This window comes from Nanorana parkeri, unplaced genomic scaffold (assembly GCF_000935625.1).
Source record: "Nanorana parkeri isolate BGI_ZX_2015 unplaced genomic scaffold, ASM93562v1 scaffold285, whole genome shotgun sequence".
Lineage (NCBI taxonomy): Eukaryota > Metazoa > Chordata > Amphibia > Anura > Dicroglossidae > Nanorana > Nanorana parkeri.
In genome coordinates, this window is record NW_017306553.1 from 845,652 (window position 1) to 861,029 (window position 15,378).

Genomic DNA, 15,378 nt, shown 5'->3' on the forward strand with positions numbered 1-15,378 from the left:
TGCACCAAATATAAAGTCACCAAACAGTGCACCTGTGAAATGGCTCTATGGTCTCTCGTATTACTTTTGCTGGATAGGCAGAAGCTGGCTGAAGAAAATGATATTAAGTGCACGGCCGTGAGCTTGTTTTAACCACTTGGAGTCCATGACATTTATACACGTCATGTGGATGTCAAGTGGATAACATGCCTATGCTGGAACTGAAGTTTTCTTTAAAGCACTGGTTCTCAACCTGTGTAACCTCAGGACCCACATTTGTCCTTGGTCATTAAGCCGCGACCCAAGTTGAACTGCAATGGAACGCACGGCATGCGGTACCTCGCACTCCAATGCGGGCGATAGAACTGTGGGTGGGAGATGCATTCGGGATGCCATTCAAATTAATGGCAATGCAATGCACTCCCACACCATCCATATGCGCATCACCTGTAGAGGTGCCAGGAGCCAGCATGTGACATCCCTCCGGTCCAGGCACCTCTACCGGACACGCAAGGGTGCTGTAGGGAATGCACGTATGAATGGAGCTCCCTCATGGCCATAACCCCAGCCCACCTCAAGCCGACACTCGGCACTGGGCAGCATATTTTGAATGGCTGCTCGGCGCGAGAACTGACACAGTGTTATGCTAGGGGGAGGCGGAGGAGCCTCTCACCTAGAAAAGTGGAAGGCATGCGGCGACCCACTGAACACAGGGTCGCGACCCACTTTTGGGTCACGACCTACCAGTTGAGAACCAAGGCTTTAAAGGCTTCAAGGAAGGGGCTCAAAGCTCCCAAATGTTCTGCACCAGCTTGCTGTACACACTGCTCTTCTACAAGCAGTACTCTTTAGGTACAATGCCTAAAGTTGAACATTTGTATATGTACAGCTGCTGGCAGTGTTATAGTCAACCTGGTCAGCCCTCTATCCTGGATTTTCAACCCTCGCAGTCAACATTTAGTGCCATAACAGACCCCCAGATCATGGGAAGTTATTGAGCAGTCCCTCAACTAGACTGTGTACAGAGGTCTCTGCTTTGCCTGTAGGGTTTATGAGCACTGGTGCGATTTTTTTCCTCAACTTCCTTTGCTCATCTCCATCACATCCTAAGGAGATTGCTCTTCATACTTCAGATGTGCTCAGAGCTGTCAAGGTTTATCTGACTGCTCAAAAGATGGCCTCCACCATTCCAGAAGGTCCATGCAAGGGATCTCCAGGATCCACATTATCACTCAATGGATTCACCTAACCATTTCATCCTGCCTACTCTAACAAAGGGTGAACACATCCTAGCCCTCTGCTGTACAGGGGATTGCAAGAGACAAAAATGGCCTCCTTAAATCCCTGTATGTAGAAGGCACCTGAAATGGAATTCTTATTCATTCTGTGGCTACCCATACTCAGCGGTCGCTAAACAGACAAGAGGGCAAAGTCAATGATCTGTCCTAATATGTTTTAAGTGCCTTATTGCTTCAGGAAGAATACGTGGTAACAAAAAAAAAACCCTCCAACAATATAAAATACAAAGAAGGACAAAAAATGAATCTAAAAAAATATACATCTGGATTCTATAAAAATATGAGGAATATTTGCTGGTAACAAGATACTACAGACCAACCCATGGCAGATGAAGTCTGGGTACACATGGGTGCTGTGGGGAACCGCTCATAAAACGGATACTACATGGTTGAATTCTGTCGGGTGCAGCAGATGCTGTTCCCGCGAGCACAGCAAAGCAGATTCTTTACTGAGTACTCGTCTGTGTAATCTGTAATATATGTCTCAATACACCCTGTGGGTCCAGGAAGTCCTCTGCGAGCATCGGGAATGCAAACCCAGCTCCCCGTGAAGCCTGTGTAAACTTAGCTTAACAGAATCTGTTCAGTAACTTAGACCTCCAGCACTGTGCTCAGTTCAGCCTCGCCGGCTGTTTCGACCGGTTCCGGCAATTCGGCAGGGCTGGCGGAATCCCAATGGCTGCTGGAAGTGTCCAGAGTGTTTCCTGCGGAACCAGCGCTGTTTACGCTAGCTGTTCTGGGGCGGTACGGAAGCAGCTCCGTCTGGCTGTATTCCATGTCGGAGGGATATGGAGGAGGAGGCAGAGAGAACCAAGGTGGAGGGGAGCTGAAAGAACAAACACAAGAAAGCTCATTTAGTAACAAAAAAAGAAGAAGCCAATAAATGACAGTTGAGGTCAATTCATAAAAATACCCTTTAGAACATGTAGTGCTATGATGAGTACTTCTGCCTTAGAGCACTGGGGGGTCCCTGGTTGGAATCATAGTCAGGATACTATCTGTATGGAGTTTGCATGTTCTCCCTGTGCTTGCATAGGTTTCCTCCGGGTACTCTGGTTTTCTCCTACACTTCAAAGACATTCTGGAAGGTTAATTAGCTCCTGTCTAAATCAGTTTGTATATGTGTGTGCTTGTACGTATGCATGTGAGACTGGGACCTTGAATCAGGGGTGGACAAATTATTATGGAGTTCAGGAGTCTGTACAATCCAGGAGCCAGCTCCATTGACAGCAACTAAAGAAAACCTAAAACGTTAGGTGCCAGCTGTAAATTTTAAGGAGCATTGGGATTTGTCCAGAGAGGCATAGAGACCCAGTGATGATGTCACTGAGTGCTAAATAAATAACAGTAATTCACCGGCACACACTTTAAAAACCCTTCAAATGTGTGCCGGTCAATTACTTTTATTTACCATTCGTGTTTTGCACGGCGCCCTCCGTGTGGTCACCTGGGCACCACATATAACTGGTGGTTTTGAGACCGTGGCAATGCGAATGGGATTTGGACTTTGAGTGCAAATAAGGCATTTAATGAAAACCGAAAGGCTGTATTTAAATTCATTAGCATGTTGATTGGGAGAAACCAGGGAAGGCAAAATATAAGCAGATTAGACTTCAGCTTTAAGTTCTCAGGAAGGGGAGAGTTGAGTATTAGGATAAAACACTGGCCGGCTACACTTTGCTACAAGTGCCTGGAGCCTTCGCTAAAAAAACCACCAGTGCCAGGATCCTGCTGCGGAGAACAAATGCATTGAAAATGAGAGGTTTTTTAGCAAGCTGACAGGAGAGGGCTCTGGGCGTACGTCACCTCTCCAATGATGTTCAAAAGCAGACCAAAATAAGCAGGCTGGAGGAGGTGACGGTGGTGGGTATTAGAGAGTTTACAGATCTGAAGGTTTTAAAAGGTCCTGTCATGATCTCTCTGCATTGCATGACATGCAGTCATATAACATGGCAGGGTGAAGGGATCACATCACTACAGGTAAAAACAGTTCATATATGCCACATATATTTCTACTTTCCAAAAAGGGTCATTATGAGGTTTACTGTACTGTCCTGGCATTTTTATTTGATAGGTTTTATAACAGAGAGCAAAGGAAACCGTTTCTGTTCAATATTTGTGGCCTTTTTACCTTTAAAATCCAGTAGGTATTAAATGCCACCAGAAGAGAAGCACTGCCTGTCTCAAAAATGATATAAAATGAATTTGGGTACAGTATTGCATGACCGAGTAATTGCCAATCAAATTATCACAGGCTAACAATGGCCTGGTAATAAAGGGCTAATAATGAAGAGGTTAAGCTGCCCACAGACATGTATCATCAGCCAACCAGTCTGTCTGTTTCTGTTTGAATTGGGTGATAATTTAATGCCAGGCAAGTCTCCGTTGGCTGACCACTCCAGGAGAACATCATTCAGACAGGTCAGAAATTGCGAGTGTTCCCCCTAAAGCCCCTATCCTTCATACAGGAAGGTATGGCCGAGCAGAACATTCCTGTTTATAGCAATATGCCCTCGCATGTGCTGAATGGACTGCACCTGAATGCCAGACCACCCTCCTCTGCCTATGGGCACCTTTAGGAGAAGACCAGAGGCTTCTGGATAACAGCAGTATGGGGCAGATGTATCAGGAGGGGGTGGAATTCATTATCACTTAGGAGGATTTTGTGTTCAAGAATAATGTTTGGTGACAGCACAAAAAAAGCAAAGTTTGCTTTAAAGGAGAACTATGAGGTTATTCCTTTTCACTCCCCTCATAGTTCTAGCCGACCTGTGACAATGAGACTGTCACAGGTCGGCTCAGTAGATCGGGAGGTGAGCGAACACATAGCGGCGTTCGCTCACCTCTCGATCCTGTCACGGCTCTCTGCCGTGACAGGGGAGGGGCTGGATTCCCCCCTGCCTGCTCCGATCCGCCAGCGCTGACTAGCGGAACGGACGGGGGAGGGGGCGGATACAGCTGGCTCTGCCTCTAGATTGGCAGAGCCGGCTGTCAGTCTCGCAGCTGGGCGGATCCCGGCACAATTGTCGGGATCCGCTTCAGCTGCGGCGTCTCAGTATACCGGGAGCAGCAGCTCGGTGTATACTGCGGCGTCTCAGTATACCGCGAGCTAGAGCTCGCGGTATACTGAGCCTAGGTTGACGGGAGGACGCTCGTTTGTGTCCTCCCGTTACCCTAAGGAGAACTATGGGGAAAAGCCTTAACCCCATAGTTCTCCTTTAAATAAAGGGACCGCAGACCTTTGCGTTGGGACCCCAAACAATGTCTTCCAATCTAATTTTTGAGCCCTCGGCTATGTAAATGTGACACTTATTAAAATAATGTTCTGCTGTAAGGTTTATCTTTATAGTGCCCAAATATATACAAAAATGAATTGTATCCACCTGTACTTGCAATGATTCTGCAGCAAGAGATGAAGAAATACATGATAAATCAAAGACTCACTTGTGGTCCAGCACGGCCTCACTATAGGATGGCGGAGACTCAATACTGACTGGCGGCTGGTACCCCTCGCTGGACATGTACTGCACCCCGTTGTAGGTGACCCTGCAGTTGTGCGGGTGGTCCAGAACCACCAGCCTGGACAGCAGTAGCGGGTGCTGCAGCCGGTGCACCGGAAGACTCATCAGGCTTGTGCGTTTCCTTTGATGGTGCAAGACCAGAGCCAGCAGTGCCACCACCAGAACGAAGATGACCGAGCTGCCGATGATGGTGTAAGTAATACTCGGGTAATATAGGAGATGACTTTCCGAGGACACAAACTCCTTCTTGCTGCTGCTCTCTGTGGACAGAAAAGGGGGACAATCAGAACAAGAGCCTACAAAGCTTAGGGTGCAATGTGACTGCATTGAGTCCTATGCAAAATGTGGGCAAAAAACATGCAGATATTTCTTACTCTGCCACAAGTCACATTGTAAGAACAGAAGTTGTACATCAATCAAGTCAAGCTCAGGGTTGGCAGTTATTATTAATGTAGCACTTTGATTTTATTGCATGTACACACTTTTCCGTGAAGTCTTTTAAATGGCATGCTCATTACAACCTTTAGTGTACATGTGACCGAGGTTATTCCAGCGCAGGATTCATGCCGAGTCCTTCAATCACAGATCCATTTAGCTAATTTGCTTACTGATGGATGGGTTTGCTTAGCGATAGTTTTATCATGCGCTCGTGAGCCAATTAGATATTTATATGCGTCCTGGATACATGTTGTTATTACTTTGACAAAGTGGAGCATATATGTGAACATAATGACTTTGGCTTTATTCTCAGCAGTTCAGATTTTCTTGGTGTAGAAAGAAATTTGTGTGGTGGGCTTGAGAAGTTGCACATTGGTTTGGCTTGGTAAGTTTTCCAAACTTTTGCGCACAATTTGCATTCATTATAGGACTATTAAAAAGTTATATTATAAGAAAGTAACATCACATAGCCAAATTCAAATCTCATGTAGACATTACGGAATCCTGAGTTTACTTAGACACCCAGACAGAATTCTCAATGCACACAAGGTTTTAGTGAAGTGTTTTCTTCCTTGCATGCACTGGGCACACTTTAAACAAAGTGGTATTTGTTCTTGAAGATTCACTTGAGTGGGTCCCTTCTCTGAGCGACCAGCACTTGTGTATATTTAGCTTTGCATCAAGGGCGCATGTACAGCTTGCTCTAAAGGACATAAAGGCCTATAGAGAGAATACACAGCCTCAGCAGAGCAAGTAGTTGGGATCAACTGGGTAACAATATAAAATCCACACTACACAAAAAGAAATATTAAAAGGAGTATCCCCCAAAGTTTTATTTTTCTTGGACGGCATAGGGAATGGTTAAGACCCCTGCCAGTGGTTTTCTTTGGTTCCCCTGTCCTTCCCGTCCTGAAGACGCAATAGGAAGTGACTGGAAATGTCTCCAGAGTGAGGAGAAATCCTCTCAGACAAATGTCACTGGAATAGGCGTCTCCATTGGAAGATTTCCTATTCTATTTCTACGACAACTCTAACATTTTGGATTTACTATCACTTTCTGTCCAGCAGACAGTCAATGGTCATCAGGTCAAATAGCAGGTGAATCTCACTACTGAGGATACCGGCAACAATAAATGCCTAACACGGGTTTTAACACTTTCACAGTCTAGCCAAAACAAAATAAAAATGAACTAAACTGCAGCATAGAACTAAGGCAATACCACAGAGTTGCTTATAAAACCAGGTGGGTATCAAATAGAGCAACCATGGTTCTTTCCAGAGGTTGCTACGGGTTTCTTAAGTAATTAGCAATTTTTGCCTCTCAGATAAGTAGCCAATTATCTTTTTAAAGTGGTTTTAAGCGAGCTTGGAGCAGTGGCTACTTTACAACACACACAGGGACCATAAGGAACCATAATAGCCCCCCTCCTGAAGGAAGGACAGTGTCAGCACCAATTCAGAGATGATTTGAGGATCTACAGCCGAGTGATACACAAATAAGATACATTTTTGTTAATTAATAGGGTACTTGAATGTATTTTTAAAGGAGAACTATGAGGTGAGTGCTTTTCACTCACCTCATAGTTCTAGCTGACATGGGACAATGAGACTGTCACGGGTCGGCTTAGTAGATCGGGAGGTGAGCCAACACATACCGGCGTTCGCTCACCTCTTGATCCTGTCACGGCTCTCTGCCGTGACAGGGGAGGGGCTGGATTCCCCCGTCCACGCTCCGATAGTGCTGACTGGCGGAACGGTCTAGATAGGCAGAGCCAGCTGTCAGTCACGCAGCTGGGCGGATCCAGACATAATTGTCGGGATCCGCTTAAGCTGCGGCATCTCAGTAAACCGCGAGCATCAGCTTGCGGTATACTGCGGCGTCTTAGTATACCGCGAGCTACAGCTCGTGGTATACTGAGCCTAGGGTGACGGGAGGACGCTGACTTGGCCACCCACAGGTTGAATTTTAGCTGATTCATCAGGAATAGAATGAAATTCTAGCCATGTATGGTCAGCTTTTTTCTTTTATTTATTCTGGTATATCGGCCTACTGTTCATTCTAATGTACTGTTGGCAGTAGATACAGTTATTATTATCAAGGGTCCCCTGGGACCTGAAAGGTATTTCTAGGGTTCCTTCATCTTAAAAAAGGCTGAAACAGAACAAAAATTGGATGCTACGCTTACAGATTTGAAATGCCCTGTTGGGCTCTGTAACCCATTTGGAACCCTGGCAAAAGGGTGCACACATACAATAAGCAACAAAGATGAGAGTCAAAGGGATCCCAAACTGGAGTCCTTTATAAACTATGTCCTCCAATATTCAGAATCTTCCCTCTCCTAATGTATATAGATTGTACCGCTCTGCTACAAAGCGACAGATTGTTTCTTTCAATTTGTCCGCCTCTCAGCTCCTCGGCGGAGGATGTGACAGTCGAGTGGTAAAATGCGGCCGAGTCTTCCTCTACACAGAAAGGAGCCATCTGCTTGCTGGCATTTTGCTGCTAGGCTGAAAGTCTGATTTGTAGTCCCAAATTTTCAAAGCAATAAAACATGGATGAAACATAGACTGGCATCGTGCGCTCACCAGGTACAATGTAAGAAGAGCGATTTGTGCACTGCATAATGAAAGCCATCTTGGTTTGATCTCCTGGGCTACTACGCTATGATAAAGCAAGTTTCCTTATACTTCTGTCACCTGTACCCCTTGACTTTCCGAGAGGGGAAGGAGAAAGCTCTTAGCACAAAAACATTTTTTAGTTGAAAGACTTTCAATAGACACATCCCCAGATGGAAAAAAGAAAGAAAAGTCCATCTATATATCATGCAAAAATAAATGTGTTTATGAACAAGCCACAACAGCCAATAATGAAAAATAACAGCACCACAAAATATCACTTTTATAAGCTGGTGCAAGATCCCCCCCCCCAAAAAAAATAATAATAATGAACCTATACTTTAAAGAGGCCCTGTCACCAAGTTAAAACACTTGAAGATAAAAGCACAGAAAAATCAAGTATTTTAAATACGTATTTGCAATGATTTACCCTAATCATACAGTACAGGACACAGTGACAGGACTCTCAACCATGGTTATATGCTGCCACCTACAGGTAACTGGACACTGGCAATCAGCCCTTAAACTCCTCCCAGTCTAAGCAAGTTAGTTTTTCACCAGTATGCTTAGGTGATGGACCTCCTTTCTGTACTGAGAGAGGATATGGCAAGGTGGACTTTCTCAGTCATCAACGTGTGAATTCTGGAGAATGGTCCCTTCAAGCCAATGGTATTTCAAGACCTATGTTGTTGATGGGGAACGCCAGACGTGGGATTTCAGATTCAACAACTGGACAGATTTTTTGCCAGGAATTCTTGGGCAGGATCCAGGTGGAGGGCATTCCAGTGATTCTCATCACACCGAACTGGCCCAGAAAGACAAGAGAGTCTCCTCTCTTGTAAGGAACCCTTCCTAGTGTTGCACAAGGATAAAGTTGTTCTGAGGTCTAAGACTTCTTTTCTCCACAAGGTGGTCTCCTCTTTCTACCTTGAGCAGGACATTGACTTTACTTCCCTTTGTTTCTTGGGCTTTTCAGCATCAGGCATCTGTCTCCCAGATTTGCAAGGCCACCACCTGGTCTTCCGTTCACACATTTGCTACATTTTGCCAGGAGGATGTTAAGGCCTCTTCTGCTGCCAGTTTTCACTGTAAAGTGCTGTAAAGCTGCTTTGTGAGTGTTAGGGTTCTGACTCTTGTTCGGTGGGCTTGCTGGTATCTGTTCGTTGTGTTGCCCACCCCACTGTTGTATTGCTTTGGGACATCCCATGGTTGAGAACAAGTCTGGTTCTGTACGATTAAGATAACAGGAATCTTGACTTACCTGGAAATTCCTTATTTTGGAGTATAGTACAGGAATCACGACTATCTCCTCCTATTCCTGTAAATTACTCTGTATTGTTTGCTATAAAACTTGGGGGATTGCTGGGAGTGGGAGAGGGTATCTGGGTTGTCCTAACAATTTTGATTGCCAATGTCTAATAATCAGAAGGTTTAGCACATAGGTAAAGCACATAGGACATACTACATGCAGACAGTGGAAAGCAATTTCCTTGGGATGTTTTTGGGGCAGGACAAAGGGAAGCAAAGACAATGTCTTGGCCAAGGTAGAAAGAGGAGACCACCTTGTGGAGAAAAGAGTTCTTAGACCTCAGACGCTAAGTCCTGTGTCCTGAATTGTGATCCAAGATCAGGAATTTTTAGGTAAGTAAAAATTCCTGTTTTATTCACTTGCAATGTGTGCCTCTGAACTTGCTGGAAAATCTCAAGTTATAGTCAATCCTGTCCCATCACCTTGCACGTCATAGCCCTCTGCTTTTCTGGTAGTGTCTAACTACTGTCTGTGCTGCCCTTGCTCCTTCATCCCTGCCCTCACCTCCCTTCATAAGCTTTAATGTAGCAGCCAGGCAAGCAGCGAAGAAGAATACTATACTTGTCAGCTGCTGGGACTGCTGATATCACATCCAAGATGGCAGCACCTAACAGCAGTCTCAGGGCCTTTGGAAATCCAAACATGGAAGGCTTTAACAGGTAACAAAATAGGTTGAATGGCACGTCTTTCTTGACGCGTTTGTGGTGCCATTAACATATAATGGGGTGAATGCACGCATAAGTGCATGATTTTGCGCATGTTCATGTGTGGCAGGTGTGAATGGCGCCTTATGACCTGGAAATGGAGAGCTTATTACAGCTGCATGATAAGGTTGGCCATACACTCAACTGGCTCAACAGTCTCTTGTTCAGTCTGCATTACACAGAGGAGCAGGAACTTTGCGGGGACGCGCCCGCTAGGAAAAATATTAAAATAAGCTAATTATAGTGTCATTTATTACAGACTGCATGTAAGTAATGTAATGGCAGTGGGGAGGCAACTATTTAAAGCTTGGTTAGTGCCTGGCCTTTCCTTCTACTTTAAGGTGAATCTAAAGCCAAAGCTTTTACAATTTACGATAGTGTAGGGGGTGGTTAGAATTCATGTCTTCCCTTCACTTCCTTTAATAGACGCACAACGGAAGTGCCAGGAAGTCCCCTAAAAGACCTCTGCCACCCATTAGAAGGTGTGTCCATTGAAAGATTCTGGTGACAGGCGGAAAATTTTGGATTTCCCCTCACTTTCTGTCTTGGAGACCATTGACAAATGACAGGGGCTCTGACCCCCTCTATAAAATAAAAGTCCAAAATGTCGTTTAAACTGGAAAAGGGGGAGAAGAAATCGACTTATCTTCTTTTTGATTCAACAGTCTGTAATGACAGATCTAATTCAATGAACTCAACGACTGCCTGGCCTGTTGATTTTTTATGGCAACCCTGAAGTGAGAATCTGTTCCAAAGGAACAGTAAGAAGCAACTCATGATGGAAGGTAAGTACTCATTGCGTGCCATTTTATTTAAGCTCAACAAGATAGAATTACCTTAACTATAGTTATTTATGAAAACTAGGCAGTGGTGAGACTTTTGAGCCATTTTCCCTTTAATGAATGGAACGTTTGCTGTGCTATAAAAATTTGCTCCTTTACATGTTATTTTGTATTGGCTTCGGTGAAGCTCAAAGTCACACAGCTTGCTTAATAGGCTGTTTGGACTGAATTCAGCTGACGGAACGGATACGCTGAAAAAGCCGGATCCAAATATTTAACAACCCAGCGATTCAATGTCCGAGATGAGCGCTTCCATGAATTGGCACGGCTCCTAATTTACAGCATAGAATGAATCCTCCGTCGCAGCCTCGAAGCGGAATAACATCATCAGATCTGCCAAATCCTCAGTATTGTGGCGATAATGAATTTGAAGGAGAGTGTAAACACAGACATAATGAAGGTGAATGGGTAGGCTGCTCCGCCTTGCAGAAAGAATGGGGCCCATCAGCCCCGCGCGGCGTCTGGCTCCAGTGCTCACCGGGACCGCCGGCAAAAGGACAGCAAAGAGAAAACAACCGTAGACAGAACTGGTACAGGTCACAAAACTTGACTAAAGCCTAAACTCTGGGCAGGATATATATATATATATATATTTATATATATATACACACACACAAACATTTATCAGTGCAATGCCCCTATCTAACTTTTTATTTATGACCAGGTATTTATATAATGCTTTACGTACATACAGGGCCAATTTAAACAGAAACCAATTAACCTTCCACCATGTCTTTGGAGTGCGGGAGAAAACCGGAGTACCCGGAGGAAACCCATGCAAGCACATGGAGAACATGAAAACTTCATGCTGATAGTGTCCTTACCAGGAGCTACAAGCAAGAAGTGCTAGCTAACCACTAAGTCCATCTGATTGGTTGCTGCTAGAATCTTCCTATTATATGCAATTTGCTTGGCCTTTTTGCATGCAACAGTGAGAGAAAGGAGGCAAAACGAATGGCAAACACACTCATAACCATCTTTAAAGCAAGGTGCACATGGAAGGGCTTTAAACAGTACAACAGCAAAGGAGAGCAAGGAACCTCAGTGGGTGTGTTTGAGAATTCCCATGCTTTACCAAACAAGTTATCAGATCTTTGACAAAAGGGAGTGAGGTGGATTGGGTCTTTATAGCAATGCAAAATAAAAGCTAAGAGCAGTTAAGTTGGCCATACCCTGGTATGGGATCACCCTACCATCTCATCAGATCTCTGAATAATCTCATCAGATCTCTCAATAATGCCATCAGACTTGATGTTGTTTGAAATTTTCGTTGGTTTGGTTTTAACATTCAATTTTGGAATCTATGGAGTTTCCCGAATGTAAAGCACATTCACTGTTAGGATTTCCTTTGTTGGAAAAAAATTTGCCATCCCGCTCCTTGCAAATTGTTTTGTCACTACGGTCGAAAACAATAATCATTTGACGCCATTAAATAATAGGAAATGAAACAAACGTTACAAATACATTTTTTGAAACAAAATTCTACAGGTGTATGGCCAGCTTTATGCATTCCAGGGGTTCAATTTTAGCTTTAAAGTGACACCAAACTCAGGAGTTAAAGGAGAACTATAAGGTGAGGGATTTCCACTCATCCTCATAGTTCGAGCCGAACCTGTGACAATGAAACTGTCACAGGTGGGCTCTATAGATCGGGAAGTGAGCGAACACATACCGTCGCTTGCTCACTTTCCGATCATCTCCCTGCAGAGAGCGGTGACTGTCAGTCACTGTTCCCCGCAGGGATTCCCCCCTCCCCGCTCCGATCCTCCAGTGCTGAGTGGAGGAACGGACGGGAGAGGGGGCATGCACGCTGGCTCTGTCTCTAGATAGTCAGAGCCCGCTGTCACTCAAGCAGCTGGGTGGATCTCGACAGCATTGTCGGGATTCGTCCCGGCTGCGGAAATCTCGCTATATACTGAGCTTTAGGTCCTCCCGTGACCCTTAAGAGAACTATGCGATAAAAAGGTTATCCCATAGTTCTCTTTTAATGTGACATTAAAGTCACATCCCCCCCATGCTGGTGTAAGGACTTACCCTAATTGGTCCGCTTGATCCGATCATCTTCTTCTTTCCTGTAGTTTTCAGGAGTCCCTCCAGTGCTGGGGCCGGTCTCTGATCCAGCGCTGACTGCTGTGTCTTCCTGCCCCACGGAGTCAGGGACAGGAAGATGTTTGCATTGCTGCTGGGATGCATGCATTGACTTACACTGAGTCTCTCCTCTTCTCCTGGCTGAAGATCTCTACTGCACATGCACATCATCCTTCGTGGCCGCCCGACAATCTTCAGAACTTCGGACGGGAGCACGTGGCGGGACACACGGATAAGTAATAACCCTTTTGGTAACTTTTTCTTCTTCTACTTGCTAGCAGTAGATATATGCAAAAAAAAAAACCCGAAGGTTTAATTGTACTTTAAATGTTAAAAATACATTCAAGTACCTTAACTATTAACAAACTATTAACAAATTAGTAAACTAAACATGAGATTGTAGTCCATTACAGGAGGGAGCTTGGAGCGGTGACTACTTACAACACATACAGGGACCATGGGGAACAAAAGTAGCTACCTTGCAGAAGGAAGGACGGTGTCAGCACCAATTCAGAGATGATTTGAGGATATACAGCCGAGTGATACACAAATAAGATACATTTTTTGGTAATAGTGAAGGTCGTTGAATGCATTTTTAAGATTTAACTCCTGAGTTTAGTGTCACTTTAAATGCAGTGCACCTTTAAGCAGGAAACGCTGGCGTGCAATGACATCACTTCTTGTGTTATGAATATTAAAAATAATTTGCAGGAAAAAAAATCACCATGTCATTCTCATGTACCCCGATCTGCATACATTTCCATACAGTGTGTGATTAGTTGCAGTTCAGGGTCACCAAGCACGCACTCCATAAACATTTTTATTCCGTTAGCCTTACGAATTCCATCTGTTTCCTTCCATCAGCGTTATATGCGCTATTAAACCGCAACTTCGGGCAACAAGGACGTCAGTTAGGAAACTGCTAATTCTATTCTGGGAAACTGGCAACAACGCTAAATACATTTGGTTTGTTTTGCAATACGAGTTTGAACTTGTCCTTTATAATCTCCTGTAATAAGTTTTATAAAGTCCGTGGACCTGCTTCTCCTTGCCTGTGTATCCTGCCGGAAATTTTGTTGGCTGGTACCTTCCTCTGCTCTGTCTCTGCTGCGCTCTTATTAGTCAGCATCGGCCATGGAGCATGGAGACGGCTTCCTGGCTAATCGGGAAGCAGGGTGGTGAGTCATTACACGCCGCCCAGGTTCCTTAATGGGACTTCCGGTATTGGTATTTGATATACAGAATTAAAATAAAATATCGCTACTCGTACTTGATACTGAAAAGCTGGTATCGGTGCATCCCTATCATCAATCTTTATTCATAGCCGAGGTCCTCCATGCCAATGACTAAGTCGGTTGCCTCCTCTGCACTATTTTGATGACAATGACTACTATATATGATAAACTCCGCCATATCCTATAGCTGTTAAAAAAAAAAAAATGCAGTGGGTGTTCTATATAGAAAGCGACTCCGTCTGCATTGACCTTTCCATCCATATACATGGTATGTGTGCCACTCTTTACCTTGTTCTATTTGCGCATCTTTGAAAGCAGGTTGGTAGTGTCAGCTCCCATATTCTTCTCCTCTCAGGTTCCCTATAAATCCCGGCTCCAGGTACAGCTATTTTTACTGTTTTGTTTTTAATCTTTAATTCCGACATTACAAAGTGTCAAAAGTGTCATTTTTTATTCCTTCAGGAGCTCTCTCTAAGCTCCACCGTGCTCTGCCGCTATACACATCCCAGCAGAGCAAGAGGGGGGCGGAGGAGGCACAGCGCCGGAACTGGTGTCGCTCATAGACATCGTTCCGATGCAGCGGGGAGTCGGTAGTTTGGTTCCCGCAGTACGTATAGCAGCTGAGCTCAGTGGAGCTTAGAAAGCGCCTAAAGGATTAAAAAGAATGACACTTGTGAAAAATAAAGATTACAAAAAAACTCCAATAAATATAGCTGTGTCTGGAGTTGGACTTTAACGGCCAGTTCACACCAGATGCAGTCCGTTCAGTTTGGCTGCTGCGGCCAAAATACATCACAATTCTTTCCTATGGGATTTTTGGTGCTCTGTTCATACCTGTGCAGTCCATTCCGATGCAGTCAGAAAAAATACTGCTTGCCCTATTTTAGCTGCATCGGATTGCACCGTAACGCATCAAAATGCATGCAAACAGACTGGAAAGCACCTGAAATCCCATTTTAAGCAAAAAAAAAAGCATCAATCATGGTAAAATCGCAGCAAAATGCATCACATTGCAACTGCGCAGACGCAGATACATCTAGTCTCCCTTTGAGACCTAACAGCCAACACACAAACAGCTCTGATCCCCGCTAATGATCAGCAACCAAAGTCCTTCCAGATCATGTGATCACTATTTCAGTGATGATTTGCAACATGTGATAATATGCCAACTGAAGGCTTCACTTACAATTGAAGCCTCTAGCCTGTAGATGTCTCTGCAGCCTGAAGATGGCAGTGTGCAATATTGAATTGTAATCTGATATCTACAATTATTATCAGATACAATTACAGTATTACAAATTTCTCATTTAAAAAAATTTTATTTTACGGTATTAATTTTCTTTTGCAT

General features: G+C 44.3%; 1 protein-coding gene across 3 annotated transcripts in view; it reads right to left on the reverse strand.

Moving 5' to 3' along the window:
* Positions 1-1,372: 1,372 nt before the first annotated feature.
* Positions 1,373-15,378, reverse strand: part of LDLRAD3 (low density lipoprotein receptor class A domain containing 3) — a 114,351-nt gene continuing 100,345 nt past the window's right edge. For 2 of the 3 annotated variants that reach the window (XM_018557472.1, XM_018557474.1), the window contains 2 exons: positions 4,722-5,058; positions 1,373-2,103 (listed from right to left, as the gene is read on the reverse strand). In XM_018557472.1, the coding sequence (XP_018412974.1) occupies positions 1,869-2,103; positions 4,722-5,058 (572 nt within the window). In that variant the 3' untranslated portion in view covers positions 1,373-1,868. The remainder of the gene's footprint in view (positions 2,104-4,721; positions 5,059-15,378) is intronic. The other variant, XM_018557473.1, reaches the window with a different exon arrangement.